Here is a 26,846-nt window from a genome sequence, read left to right as displayed (position 1 = left end):
GTATACTTGCTTTACAATGTTGTGTTAGTTTCTGCTGTACAGCAAAGTGAATCAGCTCTAGGTATACATATCTCCTCTCCTTTTTGGATTTCCTTCCCATCTAGGTCACCACAGACCATCAAGGAGAGTTCCCTGTGCTATCAATTGGTTCTCATTAGTTATCTATTTTATACATAGTATCAACAGTGTATATATGTCAATCCCAATCTCCCAATTCATCCCATCCCCCCCATCCCCCCTCGATGTCCATATGTTTGTTCTCTACGTCTATGCCTCTATTTTTTAAAATTAATTAATTAATTAATTTACATTTCTTTTTGGCTACGCTGGGTCTTCGTTGCTGCACGTGGGCTATCTCTAGTTGTGGCGAGTGGGGGCTACTCTTCTTGTGGTGTGCGGGGTTTCTCATTGTGGTGGTTTTTCTTATTGCAGAGCACAGGCTCTAGGCACACGGGTTTCAGTAGCTGTGGCACACGGGCTCAGTAGTTGTGGCTCACGGGCTCTAGAGTGCATATGCCTCTGTTTCTGCTTTGCAAATAGATTCATCTGTACCATTTTTCTAGATCTCACATATATGCGTTACTATATGATATTTTTCTCTTTCTGACTTGCTTCACTCTGTATGACAGTCTCTACGTCCATCCACATCTCTGCGAACGGCACAATTTCATTCCTTCTTATGGCTGAGTAATATTCCATTGTGTATATGTACCACATCTTCTTTATCCATTCCTCTATTGATGGACATTCAGGTTGTTTCCATGTCCTGGCTATTGTAAATAGTGCTGCAATGAACATTGGAGTGCATGTATCTTTTTGAATTATGGTTTTCTCTGGGTATATGCCCAGGAGTGGGATTGCTGGGTCATACGGTAGTTCATTCTGAATATTTCTGTGTTTATATTTCTTTATCTGGCCACAAGGATAATGTGAGAAATTTCTGTCAAATGCAGTCTCGATAGTAACTATTTACTAATTGAAAATTCCACCAGAAGAGGCTATCACAGTAAGAGGCGAGGTGAAATTTGCCCTTTTTATTGCCGATGAACCCGTGGTGGCTCTTGTGAGACTGTCTCCACGGGACCGTTTTGTCTGAGATCGAAGTTGGAGCCTGTACTCTCCACTGTTACGGAGAAGCCAACTCAAATTTACCAGGGCTTCTAAGAGCGATTCGGCCCCAGCCACTCCCCCTGCCCCAGACCTCTGCCCCATGGACTTTATCCTGACACCCTGCTTATGTAAGTGGTCATGCTGGCAGGATGCGGGTGCAGCTGCGACCCACTCAAGTAGCTTCCTCTGTGCCTCGCCACAGTCGGCCACCTCCCTCCTCTCCTCCAAAGACCTGCTTTCTAGCTCAGCGCTTTCCCAGACTTGGTCCCTCCTCCTTAAGGGACAACGTCCAACTTCTTCAATTTCAATAGCAGCCCCTTTCTGCCACCGAGCATGACAAACATATGGGTTCCAACAGCTTTTCTTCTGCACGATTATCCTGTCAGCGCAGCCGATTCAGTTTATGACATCAGAATCACCTCCACGGAACAGACTGAAGCCGTAACCACGGGCTCATTCCGACGGCTATGATCATTAGCCATGGCAACCAAAACAAACCTTTTAAAAAAATCCTTTAATAATAATTGAGTAACGTACTCATACATCTTTTTTTAAAAAAATAAATTTACCTATCTATCTTTCTATTTATTTACGGCTGTGTTGGGTCTTCATTGCTGTACGTGCGCTTTCTCTAGTTGCGCCGAGCGGGGGCTACTCTTTGTTGAGGTGCGTGGGCTTCTCATCGCAGTGGCTTCTCTTGTTGCGGAGCACAGGCTCTAGGTGTGTGGGCTTCAGTAGCTGTGGCTCGCGGGCTCTAGAGCGCAGGTTCAGTAGTTGTGGCGCATGGGCTTAGTTGCTCCGCAGCATGTGGGATCTTCCCGGACCAGGGCTTGAACCCGTGTCCCCTGCACTGGCAGGTGGATTCTTAACCACTACACCACCAGGGAAGCCCTGTACTCATACATCTTCATGTAAAGATGTACTCCTATATCTTTACATCTTTTTGGGATTAAGGTTACATGTCTTCCTTGATATATTATTTAACATTTTTTTCCTGATAAAGCTAAATTTTGTTTTTCAGCTATTATAGGAACCACTGATAAGATGGCCTTTCTAAAACCAGAAAGAAGGTCTTACCAGGGAGTTTATGTCAACCTCTGTAATAGCAGAAGGAGAAAGGAAAATGAATGGTCCAGGGAATACAGTAACAATCTCCACGAAACTCTTATGTAACAGCGTTCAAAAGAAACGAGTTGATACTCTCAGAGTCAGACAATGAAGCCCCCTAAACAATCCTTGACTTAATGCCCTTGCTTCCTATGGGGTCTGGACAAGCTCATTAGGAAGGCAGTGAAAAGTCCGATTCCCAAACTGGCTGCTGTCCACAGAGAGAGAAGATTTATGGGTATTAAAAGAAAGGAATGACAATAATCAATATGATGTGAACATGGCACAGAACGAGCCTATCGTATGATCTTAAGTCTCTAAAAGGCAAGAAATAGAGGTGGATTATGCAAGTAAAACAGGGGTCTTCAAGACGCAGGGAGGAAGGCCAGGGGCGTCCAGTCAAGACTCCAGTCACACACAGCCCTTGATGCAGACGAACCTCATCGTCTGTCTGGTCATAAACTCCCCTCACCCCGGCTCAATGTGCAGGGCCCTGGAGGCCCCAGGGCCCCAGCAACCTGAGCTTGGTGTTTTCCAGCAGGAAATACAGACAGAGGAATTTATTCCCACGTGGCCCTAAAGACAGAAAACAGAAGCAATTAAGCTAAGGACTCTGGGGTCTGAGGATTTGACCCCAAGCACTGGGCCTCATGGCAAACCTCTCATTTCACACAGGGAGAAACTGAGCTAAGACTGGAGAAGTGGCTGGACCCGGGGTGCAGAACTGGGGCTGGGGGTGGAATCCGAAGCCAGAGCTCTTGACGCCAAGTGCAAGGTTCTCCCACGCTGCCCCCAGCATACGTGGAGCCCGCGTGCCCTGTTGGCTGGAGGGTGGGGAGGGAAAGGGGATACACACTGGAGCTGGGCACGGCACTCACTCCTTCCGGCCCCGCAGTGCTGTCCAGGGCACCTTCACGCAAGCCAAGACTCACAGGTGACTGGCCACACTGAAGCCACTGGGCCTCGGCCACAGGAGCAGGTGGATGGTATCAGCAGAGGGCCATTTCCAGAACCCAACTAACAGACCCCACCCAAACGCAGCCAGCCACCAGGGGCAATGAACTACCCGACCAAGCCAAGTGTTTCCCACACGGTGCCGAATGAGATGTTGAAGCAAAATTTAGTCCTTAAGCTCACCTTGGTACAAGACAAGACAAGCAGGCTTGTCTTTCCCTAATAAATTAACATCTATTTCATATTTTTTCAATCATTTAACAACTTGGTGTGGTGGTTAGGGGACGTATCCTCATTTTCCAAATGAGAAAACTGCACATAGGTCACAGGGTGAGCTCTGCGTCCTGTATCACTGTGTCAGAGCCAGTATTTCCAACCTACGGGTTTCCCCACTTGACCTTTTTGTCTGTTCTTGGTACACACTCCTCCTGGAAAATTCCTACCCAATGAACCCTTATTGGTGAAAATGGAAAAATACCCATGCAAGTTTCAGACAGCAGCACCACGAACGTCACCCAGTCTGTCCATGCCCTACAAGCTGTGATCCTCAGTGCAGGTCTGGGTGACAGGCCGTACCAAGCCCCAAGGTCATCAAAGGTGTCCTTCTCCTGCGGTCTTCTTCTTTTTTAAAAAATTAATTAATTAACTTATTTATTTATTTATTTATGGCCGCGTTGGGTCTTCGTTGCTGCGCGCGGGCTTTCTCTAGTTGCGGCGAGCGGGGGCTACTCTTCGTTGTGGTGTGCGGGCTTCTCACTGCGATGGCTTCTCTTGTTGCACAGCACAGGCTCTAGGCACGTGGGCTCAGTAGTTGTGGCCCACGAGCTCTAGAGCGCAGGCTCAGTAGTTGTGGCACACGGGCTTCGTTGCTCCACAGACTGTGGGATCTTCCTGGACCAGGGCTCGAACCCATGTCTGCTGCACTGGCAGGTGGATTCTTAACCACTGCGCCACCAGGGAAGACCTCCCTGTGGTCTTCTTAAAAGAGATCACCCCTTTCGTCTCAGGATGAGAACATTCTAAATCTTTCTGCTCATCTTGCAAAGCAAAAACACTCAGAAGTGGAATAAAAGATCCAGCTAAACCTCTCCTCAGAATGCCAGAGCCGGCATCTGGTTTCCGCTCAGTATTTCCGGTTAGAAAATGTCTTATTTCTTTGGCAGCACTTTCTAGAAGCAGCAAAGTATTGGGAATCATACAATATCTTGCAGGCATGTGTGAAATGGTCACAGCTGTGCTCCCTCATTTCACAGAAACATGGCCTGGAGACACATTTCCATACAATCCCAGTGAGCAATCACCGCGCACACCCAGACGGCCCATTTTATCACGGGACAGAGGCTCGGGCTACTGTGATGCGGTCTTTCCCCCTCATTGTTCCGAATGCAGCAAAACTTCAGCCAGCAAATCGAAGACAGCACAGCATCAGACTGCCCCTGCCAGGCTCCACCCCGGCTCCCCGACCCTGAGCCCCACATGCCAAGGCTGACCTGTACGCAGACCTCCTCCAGTGCACTGGCTGGGATACCTGAGAAGGGAACCCGTTAGCACACTTCAGGGCACCTCGAAGATTTTCAGCTCTCTCAGCATCTCACACCCCGACTTGGTTCAACCGGTGTTTCAAGTCTCTACCTCCACTGACCCAAAGTTAACTACATTCCTGAAGCTGTCCTCCACTAAAGGGGACGGCAGGAGGGAAGGAGAGGCGCTGGCGTTTACAAGTATACTTTGAAATGTAGGATTCAAAGAGATGGGAGTCTTCTGAGTATCTGGACCTTTAAATGCGGTAGGGGTCTTAGAAAACTCCATTTTCTAGAATGTATTTGATCGGAAGCTCGTAACATCACGTTTCCCAGTTGTAAGCTAGCACTGGTTCTTTTTCCTTAGAAGATTTTCAGCTGCCTGCCGGGCTATCCCGGCCGCAAAGACAGCGTCTGGATGCTGCGCCCCTCGTTAAACACCGTGGAACAGGAACACCGGGCCACGTGCAGTTAGCCCTTCAGCGTGACAGGCACCTCAAACTGACCGAGCTCTCCTTTTGCCACAGGACCGTGGCATGCACGCAGAACAATTTGCCTCCCCAACACATCCAAGCAAAAGGAGATCACACAGGACTGAAAAGTAACCTTCAGACTCAGGTGTGTCCCGGGGGTACACGACTCCAACTTCATCGGGGGCTTGACTGATGGTTAAAGGTGGTCACCCTGTTGCTGTGGAAACAGCCTGGTGACTGCTATTCACGGCACCGTCGTCCTGGGGTGGTGAAAGCACGCCCCTCACTTCACGCAGTCTGGAAACACCCCCAGCCCTCTGCGTTCTCTGGCTCTCTGTCTCGTAAGTGGTCTGCAAGGAATCCTGTTGCCTCAGTGCATGGGTAGGTGGCTGTCCTTTCCTGACACAGACCTCTGATTCATTTTCACGTGTCAAGGGCTTGGGCAGCAGGATTACAGGGAAAGGTCTCAGACAGCTAGCCTGCGTTTCCGCTCAAGAAGTCTCCTGGCTTCCGGGAAAACCAGGGGATTGGTTTTGCCTTCACTCTGGCTCATCACCAGCAGCTCTGCTGAGCGCTTTCCAGGCAGATCCTACTCTTGAGACGCAGTAAGCAAAATGCTGTCCCACCCGATTCTGTACGTTATTACGATAAAAGGCCACCAGCACTGACTATTTTAGATCTGCTGTCTGGTAATCGAGCCTTGCAACCCTTCCCTCCAGAACTGGCCCGGCTCACCTTGGGGTTGGTTCGCTGCTGCAGCCGCCTCTCTTCCCTTTCTCTCTGCAGCCGCTCAAACTCTTCTCTGATTTCGGCTGGTGTCCTCCTCCTTTCCACAACCTGCAGGCAGAATTGGGGGGAGAGTCAGCAAAGGGCCCAGAAAGCGAGGAAAACACACAAGAGACGGCGTCATTAACCGTGTCCCGCCGTTCCTTTCCCTCAGGATGGTTAAGAGCCGCCAGTGAGACTGTGGGGATTTTCCCTTCCGACAGCCCGGTCCCTGGTGAAGCCAGGTTCACCGTCACACCCGCTCAGTCCCAAGGTTGTGCTTTCCCTCAGCTCTTCAGAGACTGAAGCATTATTGTCTTCATTTTAGTCACTTATCTCCAAGGCTGCAGGAATCTTACAAAGAAAACATCACCTTAAGTGTCACAGTTTAGATTTCCTAATGAGCCCCAGGTAACACATGCTGAAAAGTGTCAAGATGGAGGCGAGGCCATCCACAACGGCACTGGCACGTCTCCCTCATGTGCTGGGGCCACCACCAGAGGTGCCCCTTGAGCATCCTGGACCAAGGGACCTTAAGCCATGAGGTCTGGGTGTTTCAGAATCAGGGGACTCTTCCAGTACTCAGGTGCAAATCGGCAGACCATGCTAGCCCTCGGGGATGCACAGGGATGTCAGATCTGTGAGGAGGTAAGGCATCCCACATCAGCCTTTCTGAGCTCATCACGAAAGCAAGACAGCCCAGCTGAGGTTTCAAACAGGCAGGGAAGCGCCACGGGGGCCTCGGGTACCATGCCCGTGAGAGAGGAAAGCAGACCACGTCATTTCCAAGGGTCCCGAACGCTATGGCCTATGAGAAACAGAGAGCGGGAGCGGGACAAACATGACCAAAGTCACTGGACGCATGACGGGGGGAAAAGGCCCAACAGCACTGACCCTGTATTAGTGGCAGAAATACCGCGGAGTCCTGAGGCTGCTCAGAGAACACCTACAAAGGTAGGTGAGGTGAGAAAAAGCTATCTTGGAAATCAGAAGTTTTAAAAATTATTCAAAAAAAAAGCATGCTTATAGCAAAAAGTCAAAATAGTACAGAAAGATATGAAGCAAAAAGTACAATTCCCCCTCACCCACACTCCTCCTCCTCACAGGCTAACATTTAATTTTTTATGTGTCTTCCTAAAAGCATATGTATGTATGTATATATATTACAATAAATGGGGTTTTGTGCAACTTGATTTTATTATTCAGCAATACAGAAAAATAAATACAAGAACTGGCCTACCCAAAAGAACTGAGAAATTTGTTCACTATCACTTTTAGCAAGTACGCAGAAAAAAATAACAAAAACATTTTCTCCTCTCCCATATAAATTGTTAATTACCAAAAAGGGGGAGGTGTTTCTTTTAAAGGAAGTTTTAAAATAAAAACACTTAAAATAATCCAAGAACAAACTGAAAATCCAAATGGCACGACAATGATTGCTCTGTGACCTCACAAAAACATTCTCAGTTATATTTAACCAATGTGGCACGCTCACTCTCCTAGTTCTTATTTCGCTTCCCCAAAGTTACCCCATCTTGGGCTGATGGCGTGCTTCCTCCATGGGGCCCAGAGCAGAACAAGATTTGCTTTCAGGAATTCTAGTTGTTGGACCTTTGCAAATGACTTTCTCTCTGCCACGCTCTGTGACAGATGAAGAGGCAAATATTCCAAAGGTGTTAAGTCATCCCATTTCTAGTCGTATTTTACAGAAGTTCTGCAAACAGCTGGTACATAATCAGAGCTAACTGTAAAGTCAAAATGGCTGGTCCCTCTGAAGCCGTGAAGAACTTGGCCAGGCATCTCATTCTAGCTCCCACAGGCCCTGATGGCCTTTACTATTTATACTTCCTTTACACAGGGTACATCACGGTGGAGAATGGAAGAAAGCTAAGCCAGCTGCAAGTCACTTTTTCTCCCTTCGGTAACCCTCAGACATTTGCACCCCAAAACTGCATCATTACAGTTGGAAAGTACTAGACATTTTCTTTTTTTTTAATTTAATTTTTTTATACAGTAGGTTCTTATTAGTTATCCATTTTATACACATCAGTGTATGTATGTCAATCCCAATCTCCCAATTCATCACACCCCCACCCCCATCCCCCTGCCGCTTTCCCCCCTTGGTGTCCATATGTTTTTTCTCTACTTCTGTGTCTCAATTTCTGCTCTGCAAACCGGTTCATCTGTACCATTTTCTAGGTTCCACATATATGCGTTAATATACGATATTTATTTTTCTCTTTCTGACTTACTTCACTCTGTATGACAGTCTCTAGATTCATCCACGTCTCTACAAATGACCCAATTTCATTCCTTTTTATGGCTGAGTAATATTCCATTGTATATATGTACCACAACTTCTTTATCCATTCATCTGCTGATGGGCATTTACGTGTCTTCTATGACCTGGCTATTGTAAATAGTGCTGCAGTGAACATTGGGGTGCATGTGTCTTTTTGAATTATGGTTTTCTCTGGGTATATGCCCAGTAGTGGGATTGCTGGGTCATATGTTAATTCTATTTTTAGTTTTTTAAGTAACCTCCATACTGTTCTCCATAGTGGCTGTATCAATTTACATTCCCACCAACAGTGCAAGAGGGTTCCCTTTTCTCCACACCCTCTCCAGCATTTATTGTTTGTAGATTTTCTGATGATGCCCGTTCTAACTGGTGTGAGGGGATACCTCATTGTAGTTTTGATTCGCATTTCTCTAATAATTAGTGATGTTGAGCAGCTTTTCATGTGTCTCTTGGCCATCTGTATGTCTTCTTTGGAGAAATGTCTATTTAGGTCTTCTGCCCATTTTTGGATTGGGTTGTTTGTTTTCTTAATATTGAGCTGCATGAGATGTTTATATATTTTGGACATTAATCCTTTGTCCGTTGATTCGTTTGCAAATATTTTCTCCCATTCTGAGGGTTGTCTTTTCGTCTTGTTTATGGTTTCCTTTGCTGTGCAAAAGCTTTTAAGTTTCATGAGGTCCCATTTCTTTGTTTTTATTTCCATTACTCTAGGAGATGGATCAAAAAAGATCTTGCTGTGATTTATGTCAAAGAGTGTTCTTCCTATGTTTCCCTCTAAGAGTTTTATAGTGCCTGGTCTTACATTTAGGTCTCTAATCCACTTTGAGTTTATTTTTGTGTATGGTGTTAGGGAGTGTTTTCATTTCATTCTTTTACATGTAGCTGTCCAGTTTTCCCAGCACCACTTATTGAAGAGACCGTCTTTTCTCCACTGTATATCCTTGCCTCCTTTGTCATAGATTAGTTGCCCATAGACATTTTCAATGTTTTCCGTCAAGAGTGTATCATATGCCACCCATGTATCCATATACCTGTACTGTGCACCTTGATCATTTACCAACTAGGTCTACCCTGTGCTAGTCAGGGTGACTTATTCTGTAGATGAGGCCTCTGTAGAGAGACCTGTAAAACCAGGTGGCACAGTGGGAAGAGGACAGAGACCTAGGCTCTCCAATACCACCTGAAACTCCTGGGAGACCTCAGGTGAGTCACTTCACTCTCTAAGCTTCAGTTTCCTCCTATAAATGAGGGGGATTAAAACTACACGATTCCTGAGGTGCTGTCTGGTTTGAAAATTCTATGATTCTAGTGAGTCAATTTTTTATTTTGGAATAATTTTAGAAAATTATTTAGAACTTTAGAGAAGTTACAAAGATAGTACAGAAAGTTCTCGACTACCCTTCACCAAGCCTCCCTCAAATGTTAACGTCTAACAGAACCATGGAACAAACATCTGTCAAATCTAGTAAACCAAGATTAGTACATTACCACTAACTAAACGCAGACTTCTGGGATTTCCCGAGTCTTTCCGCGAACGTCGCTGTTATGCCCTAGGAGCTGATCCAGGACCCAGGACCCGGGATTGTACTTAGTCACATGTCTTGTTAGTCTCCTCCCAGCTGCGGGAGTTTCTGTCTTCGTTTTCATGACCTTGACCATATTACAGCTCTTAATGCAGGGTGACTTTCCTAGACACTATAAGAATGATGTCAGGCAGATAGAGTCCGGTTCCCCCGCCGCGGCCCGCAAAGTTGCCGCCCCTGCCCTGCCGCCGCTGCCCATGTCACCGCCGCCTCGGGACCGGCTGTATGATAGGCCACAATCTTCAATGAGTAGACATATTCCTCAGTTCTGTGGTGTTCTTGGTCACACATTTATGGAGTTTCTGAAGGGCGGTGGAGATTACTGCCAGGCACAGCACGACCTCTATGCAGACAAGTGAACTGTAGAACTTCATTACTACTCCACCAAGAAGCCCCCATAAGAGTGGTGAACCTGGCCACAGAAGTGTTGAATTGAAATCCACAGAGCATTTTTTACAAGAGTTCTGACCTAGATGGGGTAAACCTCAGTGTACTTCCTTTCTCTTGCCTCAGTATTACTGCATTGAAGAATTGCTGCTTCTTGTCAGGAGGTTCATTTCATTTCCCATTACTCCCAGCTTCATATTCAAAACCACTGAGAATTTCAAGTGGAGTATATTGAAGTAGACTCAGTTTCTTTGCACCATTTCTGTATTCAATTTTAAAAATTCTTTCATAACCCTACTGAGTGTTTTTTAACTAAATTAACATGGATCAAATGAACCGCCCAGCTCCTGTGGAAATCACTTACGAGAACATGAGATTTCTTATGACACACAATCCAACTAATGCGACCTTAAACAAATTTATAGAGGAACTTAAGAAGTATGGAGTTATCACAATAGTAAGAGTATGTGAAGCAACTTATGACACTACTCTTGTGGAGAAAGAAGGCATCCATGTTCTCGACTGGCCTTTTGATGACGGCGCACCACCATCTAACCAGATTGTTGATGATTGGTTAAGTCTTGTGAAAATTAAGTTTTGTGAAGACCCTGGTTGTTGCAATTGCTGTTCATTGTGTTGCAGGCCTTGGGAGACCTCCAGCGTTTATCGCCCTAGCGTTAATTGAAGGTGGAATAAAATATGAAGATGCACTACAGTTCATAAGACAAAAGCGGCATGGAGCTTTTAACAGCAAGCTTTTGTATTTGGAGAAGTATTGTCCTAAAATGCGGCTGCACTCTGAAGATTCCAATGGTCATAGAAACAGCTGTTGCATTCCGTAAAACTGGGGTGCCTGATGCCATCGCTTGGAAGTGGAACCTAGACAGGACAGAATTTGTTGTACGTGTCAGCCAGCACGTTGGCTTGGTGAAGTCTGATGAAGCTTCCACAGGAGTGATGAAAAGCAGTTTTACCAGGCCACAAAGCTGGCAGAATTGCAACCTCTATGTTTGGGTTATGATCAACCTACTTGGACACTTAGCAAAGGATTCTTGCTGTTCAGCATTTAAAATGTGCTTATCGTTTGTACCGACTGACCTTTCCTGGGGGGAAAAAAAAAAAGAATGATGTCAAAGAGGCAGGGAAAAGTGAGATATGGATAAAGGTAAAGGACTGCAGACAAAAAATAAAGTGTGGATGATCCGGGCCAAAGGCTGCTCCTCTAAATGTAATCTGACGTCTGCAAGCCCCCTCCGACTTGTATGGTTTTCCACTCCACTTGCCAGCTGTTACCAGACTCAATACTGTCTGAACATTCACAGCTCAAAGCTGGATTTTTGCCATTCTGAAGAGGCCAACTTCATTTGAAACATGGGTATCTGCACAAACACTGCGACTTTAAGAACTCAAATGGCTGGTGTTACGAGCTGGGAATGGTTGCATCTCACTCCTTTGGAATCCTGGCAGAGCATGACGAAGTCCCTTGAAGGTTAAAAAAAAGAGAATAGACAAAGACTAAAAACCTACCTAGTGCCTGAAAACAGGGTCAACATTTGATGCAACCTATAAACGCCCAATTTCATCCCCAGCCTCCACCAGCAGAAAGCGGATGATGCCAGAGCTGGGACAGGAGTGACTGCCACATCTGTGGCTGCTTTGGCATTTTGGGCTTAAAGGCGTCCCAAACACTACGGGCTTTGCCCGTGTCCTCCATCCCTCCCTGACTACCCGTGGGTTTAGACTGACAGACACATGGCAGACCGACACCGGTCAGTAGTCTAAAAATACTAGCAACAGCGTGAAGGGAACACAGCCTCCTCCCTGGGGTGGAGGCTGTGACTGAAATGGGAGAACCCTCATACTGAGAAAGCCACCAGCTGCAGAATTCCTCAAGGGAACGGTGACGCCAGCTCCATAAAGCGCTCGAGTTCAGCGAGACTCTTCCTTCACAGTATGAACAGCGGGCTCAGTTTTCCTACTATACGTTAGGCACCCATACATCTCTTCTCAGTAAGTATCTGAGGAGGTACCTTCCTGTAGTTTTCCTTCAAGGCATTTTTATCATCAGTGAAGGCTTAGTATTGAGGCAAAAAAAAAAAAAAAAGCCAATTCTGATCGATGAGAACTTGATTCCCTTAAAGTTATCTACTAAAAAACATGAATATAAAAGCTTATCCAGTCACTGTCTATGACTGCCTGCATACTTTTATAATCACGACAGTGTGTATGGTTTTTCTCTGTTTCTAATGGGGAGATAATTTGGTTTGGTGATAGGAAACCACGCGATATTCTGCCAGGAAGACGTCACCCTGCTGCTCCACTGAGTGGGAATAATGCTGCTGGGAATGAACCCTAGACTCTGAGGAGGGGATACACAAGAGAGGCCTGCAGCTTTTCAGTGGCCCTGACTGCTGCCGTGAAGAACTGCAACCAACCCACGGCTTCAAAACACAAGGGCGCTTTAACCTGGGGCATGAGGAGAAACTTAGTAAATTCAACAGGATTCTACTTTCTTTTTTTGATGAAAAAAATTCTAAGCCACTAGACCCAACACTTTGCTACCATGAACTAATGTGACATGATGCACTGCTATTTCCACTGAGCCAAAGGCCAGAAGCCAAACGCCCACTGGGAGCCAGGCGGGGCGTGGGACGGGTGGAGGGAGCGGCAGGGGCTGGGGCAAACTGGGCAGCACGGTCCAGTCCCACGGCAGGGGCTCCTCAGACCTGGGTGACTGTTGCCTCAGAGGGGAATTTAGGCACAGCGTTATCAGGTCTTCTGATTTTTCCAAAGAAGATAAGAGACTGGATTTTCCTGCAAAGCCTCCTAAGTTTCAAATGTCAGCAACTACAATTCACTCTGTGGGCAACCAAAACATGGCTATAGGTGGGAAATGGCCCATAAGCCACCAATATCAAGCAGTGGTGAAAACGGCAACAGAATCCCATTTCACTTCTGCTCCAGTCCGTATCCAAAGGCCTTTAGAAGGTTTTCACCCTAAAATTAGAATAGACAGTCATGCATGCGTGAGAGCAAATACCAAAAGAACTTCAAGGGAAAGCTTACATGACGATGAAAAAATAACTCAATGATAGTTAATTTAACGTTAACAGCCTACCAGAATTTCTTGGGCATCAGAACCGAGTTTCTGTAATGAAATTAAGTAATAACACCTATATGTTCTTACAGCAATACAGAGGTTTACAACAAATTTTCATATTAATTTTTCTACTTGATATCACTATTTTTTAGGTTATAACACGGAAGTACAAAGCAGTCAAACGACTTGCCCAAGGCTCTAAGACTACTCAGTGAGAGAGTGAAAGAAAACAGAACGTTCCGAATTTTAGTGGTAGTTCCCACATGGTATGGCTGTCCAGGTAACCTATTTCATAGATACTTGCTATTTATTTTGTTTTACTCACTATATTTATAACATTCTAGTAGTACAGCCCATTAGAGCTGGAAGGGTCATTATAGACAATTTAATCCAGTAGTTCTCAACTTTTCCGTGCTTCCATTTTGTTCACACGCACAACACAGCACCGACAAACACTTCCTAGATTCAGCTGTAACCTCGGGTAGAAAGAGGGGCTCAGGGCCGTGGAGGGTGGAAGGAAGTACACGTGTGAAAGGAGGGTATGTGTAGGAACTGTGCCCTTTCAGAAACCATCTACCATCACCCCCTGAGCGGCCTGCTCCCTCCCCTGGGTTAAAACTTACTGGCCTAGACCATCCCTCCTACTATTCACCTGATGGGTTAGGAAACGGAGGACAAGTTGGATGACTAACTGTCCCAAGTTCACAGAGTTACAAAGTGGCAAAGCCAAGTGTAGAACCCAATTCCTTAAACCAAGATATAAAGGCGAGAAGAGGACTCTGATGTCTTCAAATATTCTCAAAGGCATCACTGCAGGGTGCGGGATTTGGGGGTTGTCGTTCTGTAGCTGTTGAGTGATGTTCCTGGGACACCGGACACAAAGCTTCTCTTACCTCCCATCCTTCCATTTCCAGTCCTCTCTTGCCATAGATATCGTAGATGGCCCTGGTTTGGGGGTCACTGAGCACTGCAAGTTAAAAACCAAACATGTTTACAAAGCACAAAATTCACCTTTCAGTCCTGACCACAATACCACCAGGCAAGGCCACCTCTTTTTGTTCTTCTCCTTCCAGCCACAATCTTCCCAGAGACCCCATCATTCCCAATGTGTCTTTCCTCCTAATTGCTCCCTAGATCCAAGTGAGGACATGTTTAAAGGTGGCTACAACGAGAAACACTGGATTTTTCATGTCCAAGCTACTCTTCGCTTCGTTGTGAGGTGCACTGACCCTGCATCTCTAAAGGACAGTTTTTTTGTTTTGTTTTGTTTTTGTTTTTATTTCCTTTTTGCGGTACGCGGGCTTCTCACTGCTGTGTCTTCTCCCGTTGCGGAGCACAGGCTCCAGACGCACAGGCTCAGCGGCCACGGCTACAGGCCCAGCCGCTCCGCGGCACGTGGGATCTTCCCGGACCGGGGCATGAACCCGTGTCCCCTGCATCGGCAGGCGGACTCCCAACCACTGCGCCACCAGCGAAGCCCAAGGACAGTTGTTTTTAAAAGCACCTAGTGAGCTTCTGCCACAATCTATAAAGTATTTTGCCTTGAGAGAGTGAATTCCAGTTTCTAACAGAGCCTAATATAAAACTAGGGACAGGCTCTGACCAGAAAAATCTGACTTATTATTATGTAGGGGTTGGTTTGTTTGCTTTTGGATGCCTCTCTTCTTTATTTGTAAATCATTTTTAAAAGACACAAACACCTCTCACTATGGTGTCGGCCATGGCACCTAAAGTACATCAGAAAAGGACTGTTCAGTGAGGGTGAGAGCTGTTCAAAGGACCTCCAAACCGAACCTGAACATCCGTACAGCAAACAGTCGTTACCTCCCTCCTCTGCTGGGCCAACTTCTGTTCAAGACCTTTGAATCTTTCCCCGCCTGAGATTTCCCATATATTTTTAGGTCTAATTAAAATATGATGTAAATGACTCTATCCATACTCAAATCTAATGAGGAAGAAAGAAATGCGGACCACCGGAAAACTTGGGAGCCAAACTTCTTGAGCTGATCTCTAGGATTTAATAAGGAATTATTTATTTACCATCTCAGTCTCCCTTTAGGCCAAACACTGGGGCCAGGTCTGCTGCTGCAGCATTTTCACAAGCACTGGTAGGGATTTTCTGTTAACTCTTCCCCAAATCTCCAAAACAATACAATCCAGTATGTGGGTAATTCAGACAACCAAATACAATAAAAGGAACGAGTTTTTGGTCAAGCTTTATTCAGACCAGGTAAGTAGCCTGAAAAGTTACATTTGGTGAAGACACAGGCTGACTGTATACACATATGTGCCACAGTCTCAGTTTTACTGGTCATTTGAAATCTAACCTTCTGGTAAAACTATAGTGAATACAGCAATACGCTTTTATGTCCACAATGAGAAGTCTTTATTTTGTAAAGAAAATCTAATTTTCGGTCTACCTAATTAAGGAGCAAATCACCAAATGGCTCTGGAATGAATAACTTACTTTACTCGGCATAGATCCTAAGAGTGATTTCATATTTTTTTAATTTTAATTTTAAAAATCGTGTTATAATACACACAACATAAAATTGATCATTTTAACCATGTTTAAGTGTACAATTCAGTGGTGTTAAATAAATTTGCAATGTTGTGTAACCATCACAATCTATTTCTAGAACTTTTGCATCATCTCAAAGAGAAACTGTACCTATTAGTGATTTTAGTATTTTATAAACAAATATATTACAAAACTTTTTCTGAAATACATAAGATATAAATATAAAAATCTGAATTACTTGACTCTATTTCCTGTTAGGCTCCTTAACACCATCTTCTTGCTTTTGTTAGTACCTTTCCTTAACTGAATGATACAGAACCAATAAAATCACTTTCAGATGGAAAAAATGTTCTTTGCATCTTCTCACAAAAAAAAGAGAACAAAGAGAGCTTCTCTGTAGTGATCAGCCTTTTACCTCTAAGAGTTCCCTTTAGAAGAAAACTAGTAAATGATTTAAAGCTGGAGTACTCCCTTGCAATTCAGACTATGGGCTATTACTTCACCTGCAGCCTCATTTTCTACTTACTGGACACGTATTGATTTCCAAAGCAAAATACTACTCTTTCAAAGGTCCCTGTCAGTAAAAAGCACTAAACTAACCACCTCTTTTATACACCTCTAAGGACTCTCTTTTTCTGTCCTCTACAAATCAAGCCTCTTAAAAATTGAGTGTCTGCTACCAGGGTGTTTCTATAGAGCCAAGCCCCGCTCTGACCTTCATAAGCCTGGTGAACGAGGTTAAACAGTCGCTCCGCCTGCAATTTGAGCTCCGGGTCTCTGTGCTTGTCAGGATGGTAAAGCATACACAGCCTGCGGTAGGCCGCTTTCAGCTCTTCGGAAGAGGCCTACGGAAGGAAAAATCCAATTAGAGAGCAATCAATGCTACTTGAATATTATCATGACCAGAATCAGCCTTGAAATGGGAAGCTGTCAGCCACTTTCCAACATGCTTGCTCTCTACATATAGGACATAATGAAGTTATGCTTTATTACTTCAATAAGGCCCCTTTTTTCCACAGTTAATAAAGTGATCAATTATGTACATCGATAGCAACTGTGTTTTGCTGGGAAATGCTGCTATCAGATGAAATGAAAGCTTGTGTCCCTACCCTGGTTCTCTGTGCTCTGAGCGGAAATGAGAAACGTCACAGAGACCTGCTTGCTCTTTAACCTGAGTTATTTAAAGTCAATCCTGCCAAGGTACTCTCAACAAAGAATTTGTTCAGAAAGGAAAAAAGCTATATACCATTAGACAGAAATGCCATGCATTTAATCCATTTTCTGACAAAGGAAACTCAATGAATATTCACCCTTAAAAAATCAAAGACATGGGCTTCCTTGGTGGCGCAGTGGTTGAGAATCTGCCTGCTAATGCAGGGGACACGGGTTCGAGCCCTGGTCTGGGAGGATCCCACATGCCACGGAGCAACTAGGCCCGTGAGCCACAACTACTGAGCCTGCGCGTCTGGAGCCTGTGCTCCGCAACAAGAGAGGCCGCGATAGTGAGAGGCCTGCGCACCGCGATGAAGAGTGGCCCCCGCTTGCCACAACTAGAGAAAGCCCTCGCACAGAAACGAAGACCCAACACAGCAAAAATAAATAAATAAACTCCTACCCCCAACACCTTCTTAAAAAAAAAAAATCAAAGACATAAAATTGTCAAATCAACACACATTTCTATTCAACCTCTAATACTAAAAGGTAGCACATAAAGAGGCAAAAATGCTTTACTATCCTACAGTAAAAAGCCTTCCCACCCCAGCACCCAAAGGGTCACTACCCAACACATACATCTCTCCAATTCTTGTAAGTAATCAATTTGAGGGGAAAATGCACCATAAGAAGAGCACAGATGACACAAAGAGTGAAATGGGCTCTGGGTGTGTTTTAACTGCACAGAAGGGAGGAAGGAAGAGGGATGACAGAAATCCACTTTCTACTTCGCCTGCCTCTCAGCGGCCAAGTTCTCAGAAGCAGACTTCGTCAGAGGCTCTAGCAACACTGTGCCATCTCCCTGGCAGGGCCCTCAGGTGTGTTTTGGGGAAGTATTATGTCTGATATTATACCAACCCCAGGGACCATTTTGGTCTGTCAGAGGTGATGCCAAATGGACAGCTCTGTCCAGATGATTTGTCAAGTAAATAACATTTTACTTTGCGAGGCAACCCCATCGTTTTGACAACAGAAGCAAATTCTGGGTCACTGACAACATGCCAGAGGGGCCTGAAAAGCCAGCTCCCTGGGTAGAGGAATGGGACCAGGTCCCCACTGAGGAAGCTGAGGATGGATGGTGCTCTGGGATCAGGTCCGGGAACACGGGTACACAGGAGAGCGGTCACAGGGACACGATTACTCAAGACATCAAGGTTACGAGGGAAGACGTTAAACTGTATTTTTCTGTAATGTCCACAATTTTTCAATATCTTCCAATTCCAGGAGTAATGAATGCTTTACCAATGAAAAAAGGCAAAACCTTACTTCAGTGATAATTTTTGGTCTGAAATTTAGATATTTTCTATAGGGCTAAGTTATTCTGATGCCAGGAAATCTGTGCAAGTTTACCAGAGATCTTAAACAAGGAATTCTGCAGAACCCCCAACAGGAAGACAATAACCGTTACTGGAACGGTACGTGTGTCAGTCCCACGTGCCCGGGAGGACAGGCTGTGAGGACCCAGGTGCCACTCTTGGGCCACTTTCTCCGTCCAAGGAGTGGGTGGTTGGGTGGATGACCTCTGTGGGCCTTCCCAGCTCTAACTGGACGTGGTTCTGTAATGAGAAAAGCTCTGCTAGACCCGGGCCACTCAGCTGTCCTTTAACGCAGACAGGACCCTCACAGTTCGACTATAGGCACAGGCACATCAGTGTTTTTAATCAGCAGCTTCTTGACGGTTTCCATTAACTACTTCACTGGAAAATGGTCAAGGACCTTGCTGACTGAGCATCCTTTTGCCTCCAAGGATTAGGCAGACGTCTGCCCCGTGCCAGCACTATTCTCTTTCTCCATCTCCTCTTTGGTGTAGCCTTTGGGAATCACACTCCTGAATGATTTGTAGATGGCCATCCTCCCCCTTTCTCTGCCTCTGGCCGTCTGTGGGATTTCCTCTGGGGTCACACACCAACCTTCCAGGGGTGAAGAACGCAGGCTTCGGGCTAACGAGCTTTCTGACCCTCAGCTTTCTCAGCTGTTAAAGGGGATGACAAGTATGCTCAGGGGCGGTGTGGAAATGAAATGAGACAGTGACCACACAGTGCTTCATACAGCGCCCAGCACACAGCAAAAACCTACTCATTGCTGCTCTTCTAAAACCTTTTCTTTGTTTTCTCATCTTGAAACTGTAGACAACTGTACCCCTATCACACTTACTTTGAGGAGTAAATGAGCTAATACGCATACAATCTCTTAACAATGCCTTGCACACATGAGGAATTTAATCACTGTAGCTATCATCACTGTCACAATTCAATTTTGATATCCTTTTGGCAGCATGAATACTGAAACTGGGACAATTCAGAGAGAAGGCACAGCCCTGGTGTGAGGATGATAGGAACATTCATTCATGAAGGGGCCCACATTTGTGAAAATTCACTGACCTGCATGCTTATGACGTGCACTTTTCTATACATGTATTCTATTTCAATAAAAACACAAGACCAAACGTTCCCATCTCTGTGATCTCTGTGGTTCCCTTTTCTTTCTCCTACCGTAGGCTTCTTCCCACGTTAACGTCAATTATGCAACGCATTCCCTGCCACACTTACCAATATGCCACCTGTGCCAAACCCCATTGGTTTAAGCAAATAAAGAATAGTTAACTAATGGCAAATTAAATGTGTCTTCTCCAGATAGGTTTACTTATGTAACCATGTAAAAGGGGGTTGTTCCTTCCTGAGTAGCCATTACAAATTATTCCCTTTCTGCAAATTTTAATTGCTCTTTCCAGCATCTCATAAAAATTACAAGTGCAGGATTAGATAGACTTGACTGACTTTAGGTTAGACTGCTATTTCCTGGTTGTTAAAAGTAAACCAGATGACAAGGGAGTACAGTGCCTAGGCTGCAATACCTTCTTTAATCATATTAATAAATGGCTTAACGTGCTACTGATTAAATAACAGAAACAAGAAATTTCATTTTTAATAAATATCACATTCAATAAAAGGTTAGATTGGGCCTTTTATCGTAACTGAATAGCTAAGGTCACTGGTTCGATATTTCATAAATGATAAACTCTTTCACTATCGTAAAAACACTGGTATCATTTCAAAATAGGTGATATCATTAAAAACGATGCCTAAAGTTACGTACTTATTTCTAAAATTCATTATAAAATTAAGAGATGTATTGTGCTTTAAGTGTGAAAAGTTTCATCATCTCAATCATCTGGTTATAATTTCAATGGAAAGTAAATCTATCATAAATTCAACCTTTATGTATCATAAGGTTCATAGTGAAGAGGCCCCTAGAGACCTGTAGAGTCTAGTGGTCTGTTAAAGCTGTTGGATTACATGCTATACAATACAAAAGTACAATAAAGCACAAAAAAGAAATTCAACGCAAACATTTTAAAAAATAAAAATATCTGTATATGCAGATGTTGTCTATGTAGAAAATCATAAAGAATCTACAAAAAAAACGTACTAAGTGATTTTAGCAAGGTCATGGGATACAGGATCAACAGGCAAACATCAATTTATTTCTATATACTAAAAACTGAAACTTAAAACGACAATACCATTTAAACTATCATTAACAAACGTGAACTACTTAGGGATAAATTTAACAACTGCAAGACCCATACACTGAAAACTACAATGCACTGCTGAAAGAAATTAAAGAAGACCAAAAATAATGGACAGAGAAGCTGCCTTCATGCATCAGCAGACTCAGTATTGTTCAGATGTCAGATTGCCCCAAAGCAACCTACAGATTCAATGCAATCCAGTGAAAATCCTAGTTTTTTTTTTGGTAGAAACTGACAAGCTAATTCTAAAATTTATATGGAAAAATGATATGGAGCAAAAATAAATTTTACTTTCTTAGTTATTTTACTAACCAAAATAACTTCAAAGAACTGGAGGACTCACATTACTGGACTTTAAGATTTATCATACGGGGGCCTCCCTGGTGGTGCAGTGGTTAAGAATTTGCCTGCCAATGCAAGGGACAGGGCTTTGAGTCCTGGTCCAGGAAGATCCCACATGCTGCAGAGCAACTAAGCCCGTGCACCACAACTACTGAGCCTGTGCTCTAGAGCCCACAAGTCACAACTACTGAGCCCGCGTGCCACAAGTACTGAAGCCCACATGCGAAGAGCCCGTGCTCCTCAACAAAGAGAAGCCACTACAATGAGAAGCCCACGCACTGCAACGAAGACTAGCTCCTGCTCGCTGCAACTAGAGAAAGCCTGAGTGCAGCAACAAAGACCCAATGCAGCCAAAATAAATAAATAAATTTTAAAAAGGTTATAAGACACAAAGAAAGACATTACATATTAATAAAAGGTTCATACAGCAAGAAGATAGAATAACTATAAACTTATATACCTAATGACAGACCATCAAATACATAAAGCAAAAATTGACAGAACTGAAGGGGGAGAAATAGTTTCACAGTAATAGGTGGAGACTTCAACATCCTATGAATAACCAGACAAAAGATACGTAAGGCAATAGAGGACTTGAACAACACAATGAACCAACTAGATCTAACAGACACATACAGAATATTCTACACAACAACAGAAACACATTCTTCTCAAGTGTACATGGGACATTTTCCAGGACTGACCATTTGGTAGGCCACAATTTAAGTCTCAATAGAATTTAAGATAGATATCATACAAAGGGGCTTCCCTGGTGGCACAGTGGTTAAGAATTCGCCTGCCAATGCAGGGGACACAGGTTTGAGCCCTGGTCCAGGAAGATCCCACATGCCACGGAGCAACTAAGCCTGTGTGCCACAACTACTGAGCCTCCGCTCTAGAGCCCGTGTGCCACAACTACTGAAGCCCGCATGCCTAGAGCCCGTGCTCCACAACAAGAGAAGCCAGTGCAATGAGAAGCCCGCGCACCGCAACGAAGAGTAGCCCCCGCTTACCGCAACTAGAGAAAGCCTGCGTGCAGCAACGAAGACCCAACGCAGCCAAATATAAATAAATAAAATAAATAAATTTATTTAAAAAAAAAGATATCATATGAAGTATCCTCTCCAACCACAAAGGGATGAGATTAGAAATCAATTACATAAGGAAAACTGGAAAAGACACAAATTTGTGACAAACAATACACTCTTAAACGACCAATAGATCAAAGAAAAAAATCACAAGGGAAATTAGAAAATACTTAGAGATGAATGAAAACGAAACACAACATACCAAAACTTATGGGATGCAGTGCTAAGGGGGAAATTTATAGCTATAAACGTTTACATTAAAAAATGGGAAATCTCAATTCCCTGGCAGTCCAGTGGTTAGGACTCTACACTCTCACTGCCAAGGGCCCGGTTTCAACCCCTGGTCGGGGAACTAAAATCCCACAAGCTGCGTGGCATGGAAAAAGGAGATAACAAATCAACAACTAACTTTCCAACTTTTTTTTTTTTTTTGCCACGTTGGGTCTTTGTTGCTGCGTGCGGGCTTTCGCTAGTTGTGGCGAGCGGAGGCTACTCTTCATTGTGGTGGCTTCTCTTGTTGCGAAGCATGGGCTCTAGGTGCACAGGCTTCAGTAGTTGTGGCACGTGGGCTCAGCAGTTGTGGCTCGCGGGCTCTAGAACGCAGGCTCAGTAGCTGTGGTGCAGGGGCTTAGCTGCTCTGTGGCATGTGGGATCTTTCTGGACCAGGGCTTGAACCCGTATCCCCTGAACTGGCAGGTGGATTCTTAACCACTGCACCACCAGGGAAGTCCCTAACTTTACAACTTTTAAGAAACTAGAAAAGAACGAAATAATGTCATTTGCAGCGACATGGATGGACCTAGAGATTGTCATACCGAGTGAAGTAAGTCAGACAGAGAAAGATAAATATATTTTGTTTATATGTGGAATCTAAAAAAAATGGTACAAATGAACCTATTTACGAAACAGAAATAGAGCCACGGATGTAGAGAACAAAATTATGGTTACCAAGAGGCAAAGGGGTGAGGGGGAGGGATAAATTGGGAGATTGGGATTGACATATACACACTACTATATATAAAATAGATAGTCAACAAGAACCTACTGTGTATCACAGGGAACTCTTCAATATTCTGTAATGAGTTATATGAGAATAGAATCTACAAAAGTGTGGATATATGTAAATGCATGACTGATTCACTTTGCTGTACAGCAGAAACTAATCCAACATTGTAAATCAACTATAATAAAAATTAGTTTAAAAATAAATAAAAGAAAAAAAAAGAAACTAGAAAAAGAAGAAAAACTAAACTCGAAGCTGGCAGGAGAAGGAAATCATAAAGATTAGAGCAGAGATAAATAGAGAACAGATAAACAATAGAAGGAATTATTGAAAAAAAGGTTGACTCTTCAAAAAGACAACACAATCGACAAACCTTTGGCTAGACTAACTATGGAAAAAAAAGAAAGAAGACTCAAATTACTAAAATCAGAAATAAGGGCTTCCCTGGTGGCACAGTGGTTGAGAGTCTGCCTGCCGATGCAGGGGACATGGGTTCGTACCCTGGTCCAGGAAGATCCCACATGCCACGGAGCGGCTGCGCCCGTGAGCCATGGCCGCTGAGCCTGCGCATCCGGAGCCTGTGCTCCGCAATGGGAGAGGCCACAACAGTGAGAGGCCCGCGTACCGCAAAAAAAAAAAAAAAAAAAAAAGAAATGGAAGTGGAGATATTACTACTGATTCTACAGAAATAAAAAATTGGAAAACTTAGATGAAATGGACAAATTACTAGAAAGACAAAATCTACCAAGACTGAATCATGATCTAATAGGAAATCTGAATAGACCTATAACTAGTAAAGAGATTGAATTAGTAATCAAAAACCTCTTGACAAAGAAATGCCCTGGACCTGATGGATTCACTGGTGAATTCTTCCAGACATTTAAAGAAGAACTAATATCAATCCTCAAACTTCTCCAAAATATTGAAGAGGGAACATTTCCAAACTCATCCTATGAGACCACTATTACCCTGATGCCAAAGCCAGACAAAGACACCACACAAAAAAGAAAACTATAGACCAATATCCCTTATGAACATGGATGCAAAAATCCTCAACAAAATATCAGCAGAGTTCAGAAGCATATTAAAAGGATACACATTACGACCAAGCGGGATTTATTCTTGGAATGCAACGATAGTTCCATGTATGAAAATTGATCAATATAATATACCATGTTCATAGAAACCATGATCATCTCAACTGTTGCAGAAAAAGCACTGACAAAGTTCAACACACTTTCATCATAAAAACACTCAGCAAACTAGCAACAGAAGGAGACTAAAAGAAACTAAAAGCCATAAAGAGCTCTTACAACTGAAGAAGACAAATTCAGAGCAAACATCATACTCAGGGGTGAAAGACTGAAAGCTTCTCCTCTAAGATCAGGAACAAGGCAAGAATGTCTGTTCTCACCACTTCTATTCAACATAGCACTGGAAGTCCTAGCCAGAGCAATTAGGTAAAAAAAGAAATAAAAGGTATCCAAACTGGAAAAGAAAGAAAATTATCTCTGTTTGCAGATGATACTATCTTATATGTAGAAAACTCTATAAAAATTCCACACATACACAAAACCTTGTTAGGACTAACAAATGAGTTCAGCAAAGTTGCAAGATACAAAGTCAACACACAAAAATTAGCTGCATTTCTATACATGAACAATAAACAATCTGAAAAGGAAATGAAGAAAACAGTTCCATTTCCAATAGCATCAAAAACAAAGAAACAAAAAACTTAAGAATTAACTTAAACTTAAAAGACTAACATAAGGAAATTAAGATGACAAAAATAAACAGAAAGATACTTTATATCAATGGATTGGAAGATTTAATATTATTAAAATGTCACTACTATGCAAAGCAACTAACAGAATCAATTCAATCCCTATTAAAATCCCAATGACATTTTTCACAGAAATAGAAAAGTCCCTTCTAAAATTCACATGGAATCTCAAGGGATCCCAAAAGCCAAAACAATCTTGAAAAAGGACAAAGATGGGGGACTCACACTTCTGTATTTTAAAATTTACAACAAAGCTACAGTAATCAAAACAGATTGATATCGGCATACAGACATATAGACCAATGGAATAGAATAGAGAGCCCAGAACTAAACCCTCACACAAACTGTCAAATTATTTTTGACAAGCATGCCAAGACTATTCAATAGGGAAGGGATAGTCTTTTCAACAAATGGTACTGGGATAACTGAATATCCCCATGAAAAGAATGAAGACCCTTACCTAACACCATATACAAAAAATAATGCGACTGATTTTTGTGTGTTGACTTTGTATCCTGCAACTTTTGCTGAATCCGTTTATTAGTTTATCCACCCAAAATGGATCAAAGACCTAAACATAAGAGCTAAAACTATAAAACTCTTAGAAGAAAATATAGAGCAAAAGCTTCATGACATTGGATTTGGCAATGATTTCTTGGATACACCACCAAAGGCACATACAACAAAAGAAAAAATGGACAAATTGGACTTCACCAAAATCAAGAACTTTTATGAATCAAAGGATACCATCAAGAAAGTGAAAAAACAACCTACAGAATGGGAGAAGATATTTGCAAATAGTATATCTGACAGGAGATTAATATCTAGAATATATAAAGAATTCCTAAAACTCAACAAAAACAATCTGATTCAAATATGGCAAAGGACTTAAACAGACATTCATATATCAAAGAACATATACGAATGGCCAAAAGCACATGGAAAGATGCTCCATATCACTAACCATTAGGGAAATACAAGTCAAAGCCACAGTGAGATACCACTCCACACCCATTAGGCTGGCTACTATAAACAAAAAAACAAGCAAGTGTTGGCAAAGATGTGGAGAAACGGGAACTCATGTGCATTGTTGGTAGGAATGTAAAATGGTAGAGCTTTTATGGGAAATAGTATGGCAGTTCCTCAAAAAAATTAAAAACAGATTTACCATACAATCCAGCAATTCCACTTCTGGGTAAATACCCAAAAGAATTGAAAGCAGGGTTTTGAACAGATATTTGTACACTCATATTCACAGCAGCATTATTCACAACAGCTAAAATGTGGAAGCAGCCCGAGTACCCATCAACAGATGAATGGATAAGCAAAATATGGTATATAAATACAACTGAATATTATTCAGCCTTAAAAAGGCAGGGAATTCTGACATGTGCTGCAACATGGATGAACCTTGAGAACATTATATTAAGTGAAATAAGCCAGTCATAAAAAGAGAAATACCGTATAATTTTACTTACTGTTTAACAGGTATACACTGTTTAACAGGTATAGAGTTTGGGTTTTACAAAATGAAACGAGTTCAGGAGATATAAATGGTGGTGGCAGAGGCACAACAGTATGTAAGCAGCCTTTAATATCACTGAACGGTATACTTTAAAACGGCTAAAATGGCAAATTTTATGTTATATGTATCTTACAAGTTAAAAATTTGAAAAAACCAAAAACCCAACAAAACCTGAGAATGGAAAAAAAGATACAAATGTGAAAGCTAAAACCGTAAAGCTTCTAAAAGACAACACAGGAGATAATCTTTGTAACTTCGAGTTAAAGATTTCCTATATAGGATAATAAAAGAAAAATATTTGCAAAATATCTGTCTCATAGATTTGTATTTGGAATATACAATGAGCTCTCACAACTGAAGAAGATAAACAACCTGATAAGATAACGACTAAAAGATGTAAACAGAAACGTCAACAAAAGATGATACAGGAATGGTGCACAAGTACACGAAAAGACATTCAACATTGTTAGTCATTAGGGAAATGCAAATTAAAAACACTTAACAACCACTAGAATGACTAAAATGAAAAAGACTGA

General features: G+C 43.0%; 1 protein-coding gene and 1 pseudogene across 1 annotated transcript in view; one reads left to right on the top strand and one right to left on the bottom strand.

The window, feature by feature from the left end:
- DNAJC11 (DnaJ heat shock protein family (Hsp40) member C11) overlaps window positions 1-26,846 on the bottom strand; it is a 71,165-nt gene that overhangs the window by 29,781 nt on the left and 14,538 nt on the right. Inside the window, exons 2-4 of the mRNA XM_033843914.2 lie at window positions 16,541-16,670; window positions 14,198-14,271; window positions 5,900-6,001 (exon numbers count right to left, since the gene is read on the bottom strand). Coding sequence (XP_033699805.1) covers window positions 5,900-6,001; window positions 14,198-14,271; window positions 16,541-16,670 — 306 coding nt within the window. The remainder of the gene's footprint in view (window positions 1-5,899; window positions 6,002-14,197; window positions 14,272-16,540; window positions 16,671-26,846) is intronic.
- LOC101333192 (protein tyrosine phosphatase type IVA 1 pseudogene) lies at window positions 10,516-11,046 on the top strand (annotated as a pseudogene).

This window comes from Tursiops truncatus, chromosome 1, assembly GCF_011762595.2.
Source record: "Tursiops truncatus isolate mTurTru1 chromosome 1, mTurTru1.mat.Y, whole genome shotgun sequence".
In the NCBI taxonomy this organism is placed as follows: Eukaryota; Metazoa; Chordata; class Mammalia; order Artiodactyla; family Delphinidae; genus Tursiops; species Tursiops truncatus.
Note: the sequence above shows the minus strand (reverse complement) of the source record. Positions and strands in the feature narration are given on the sequence as shown.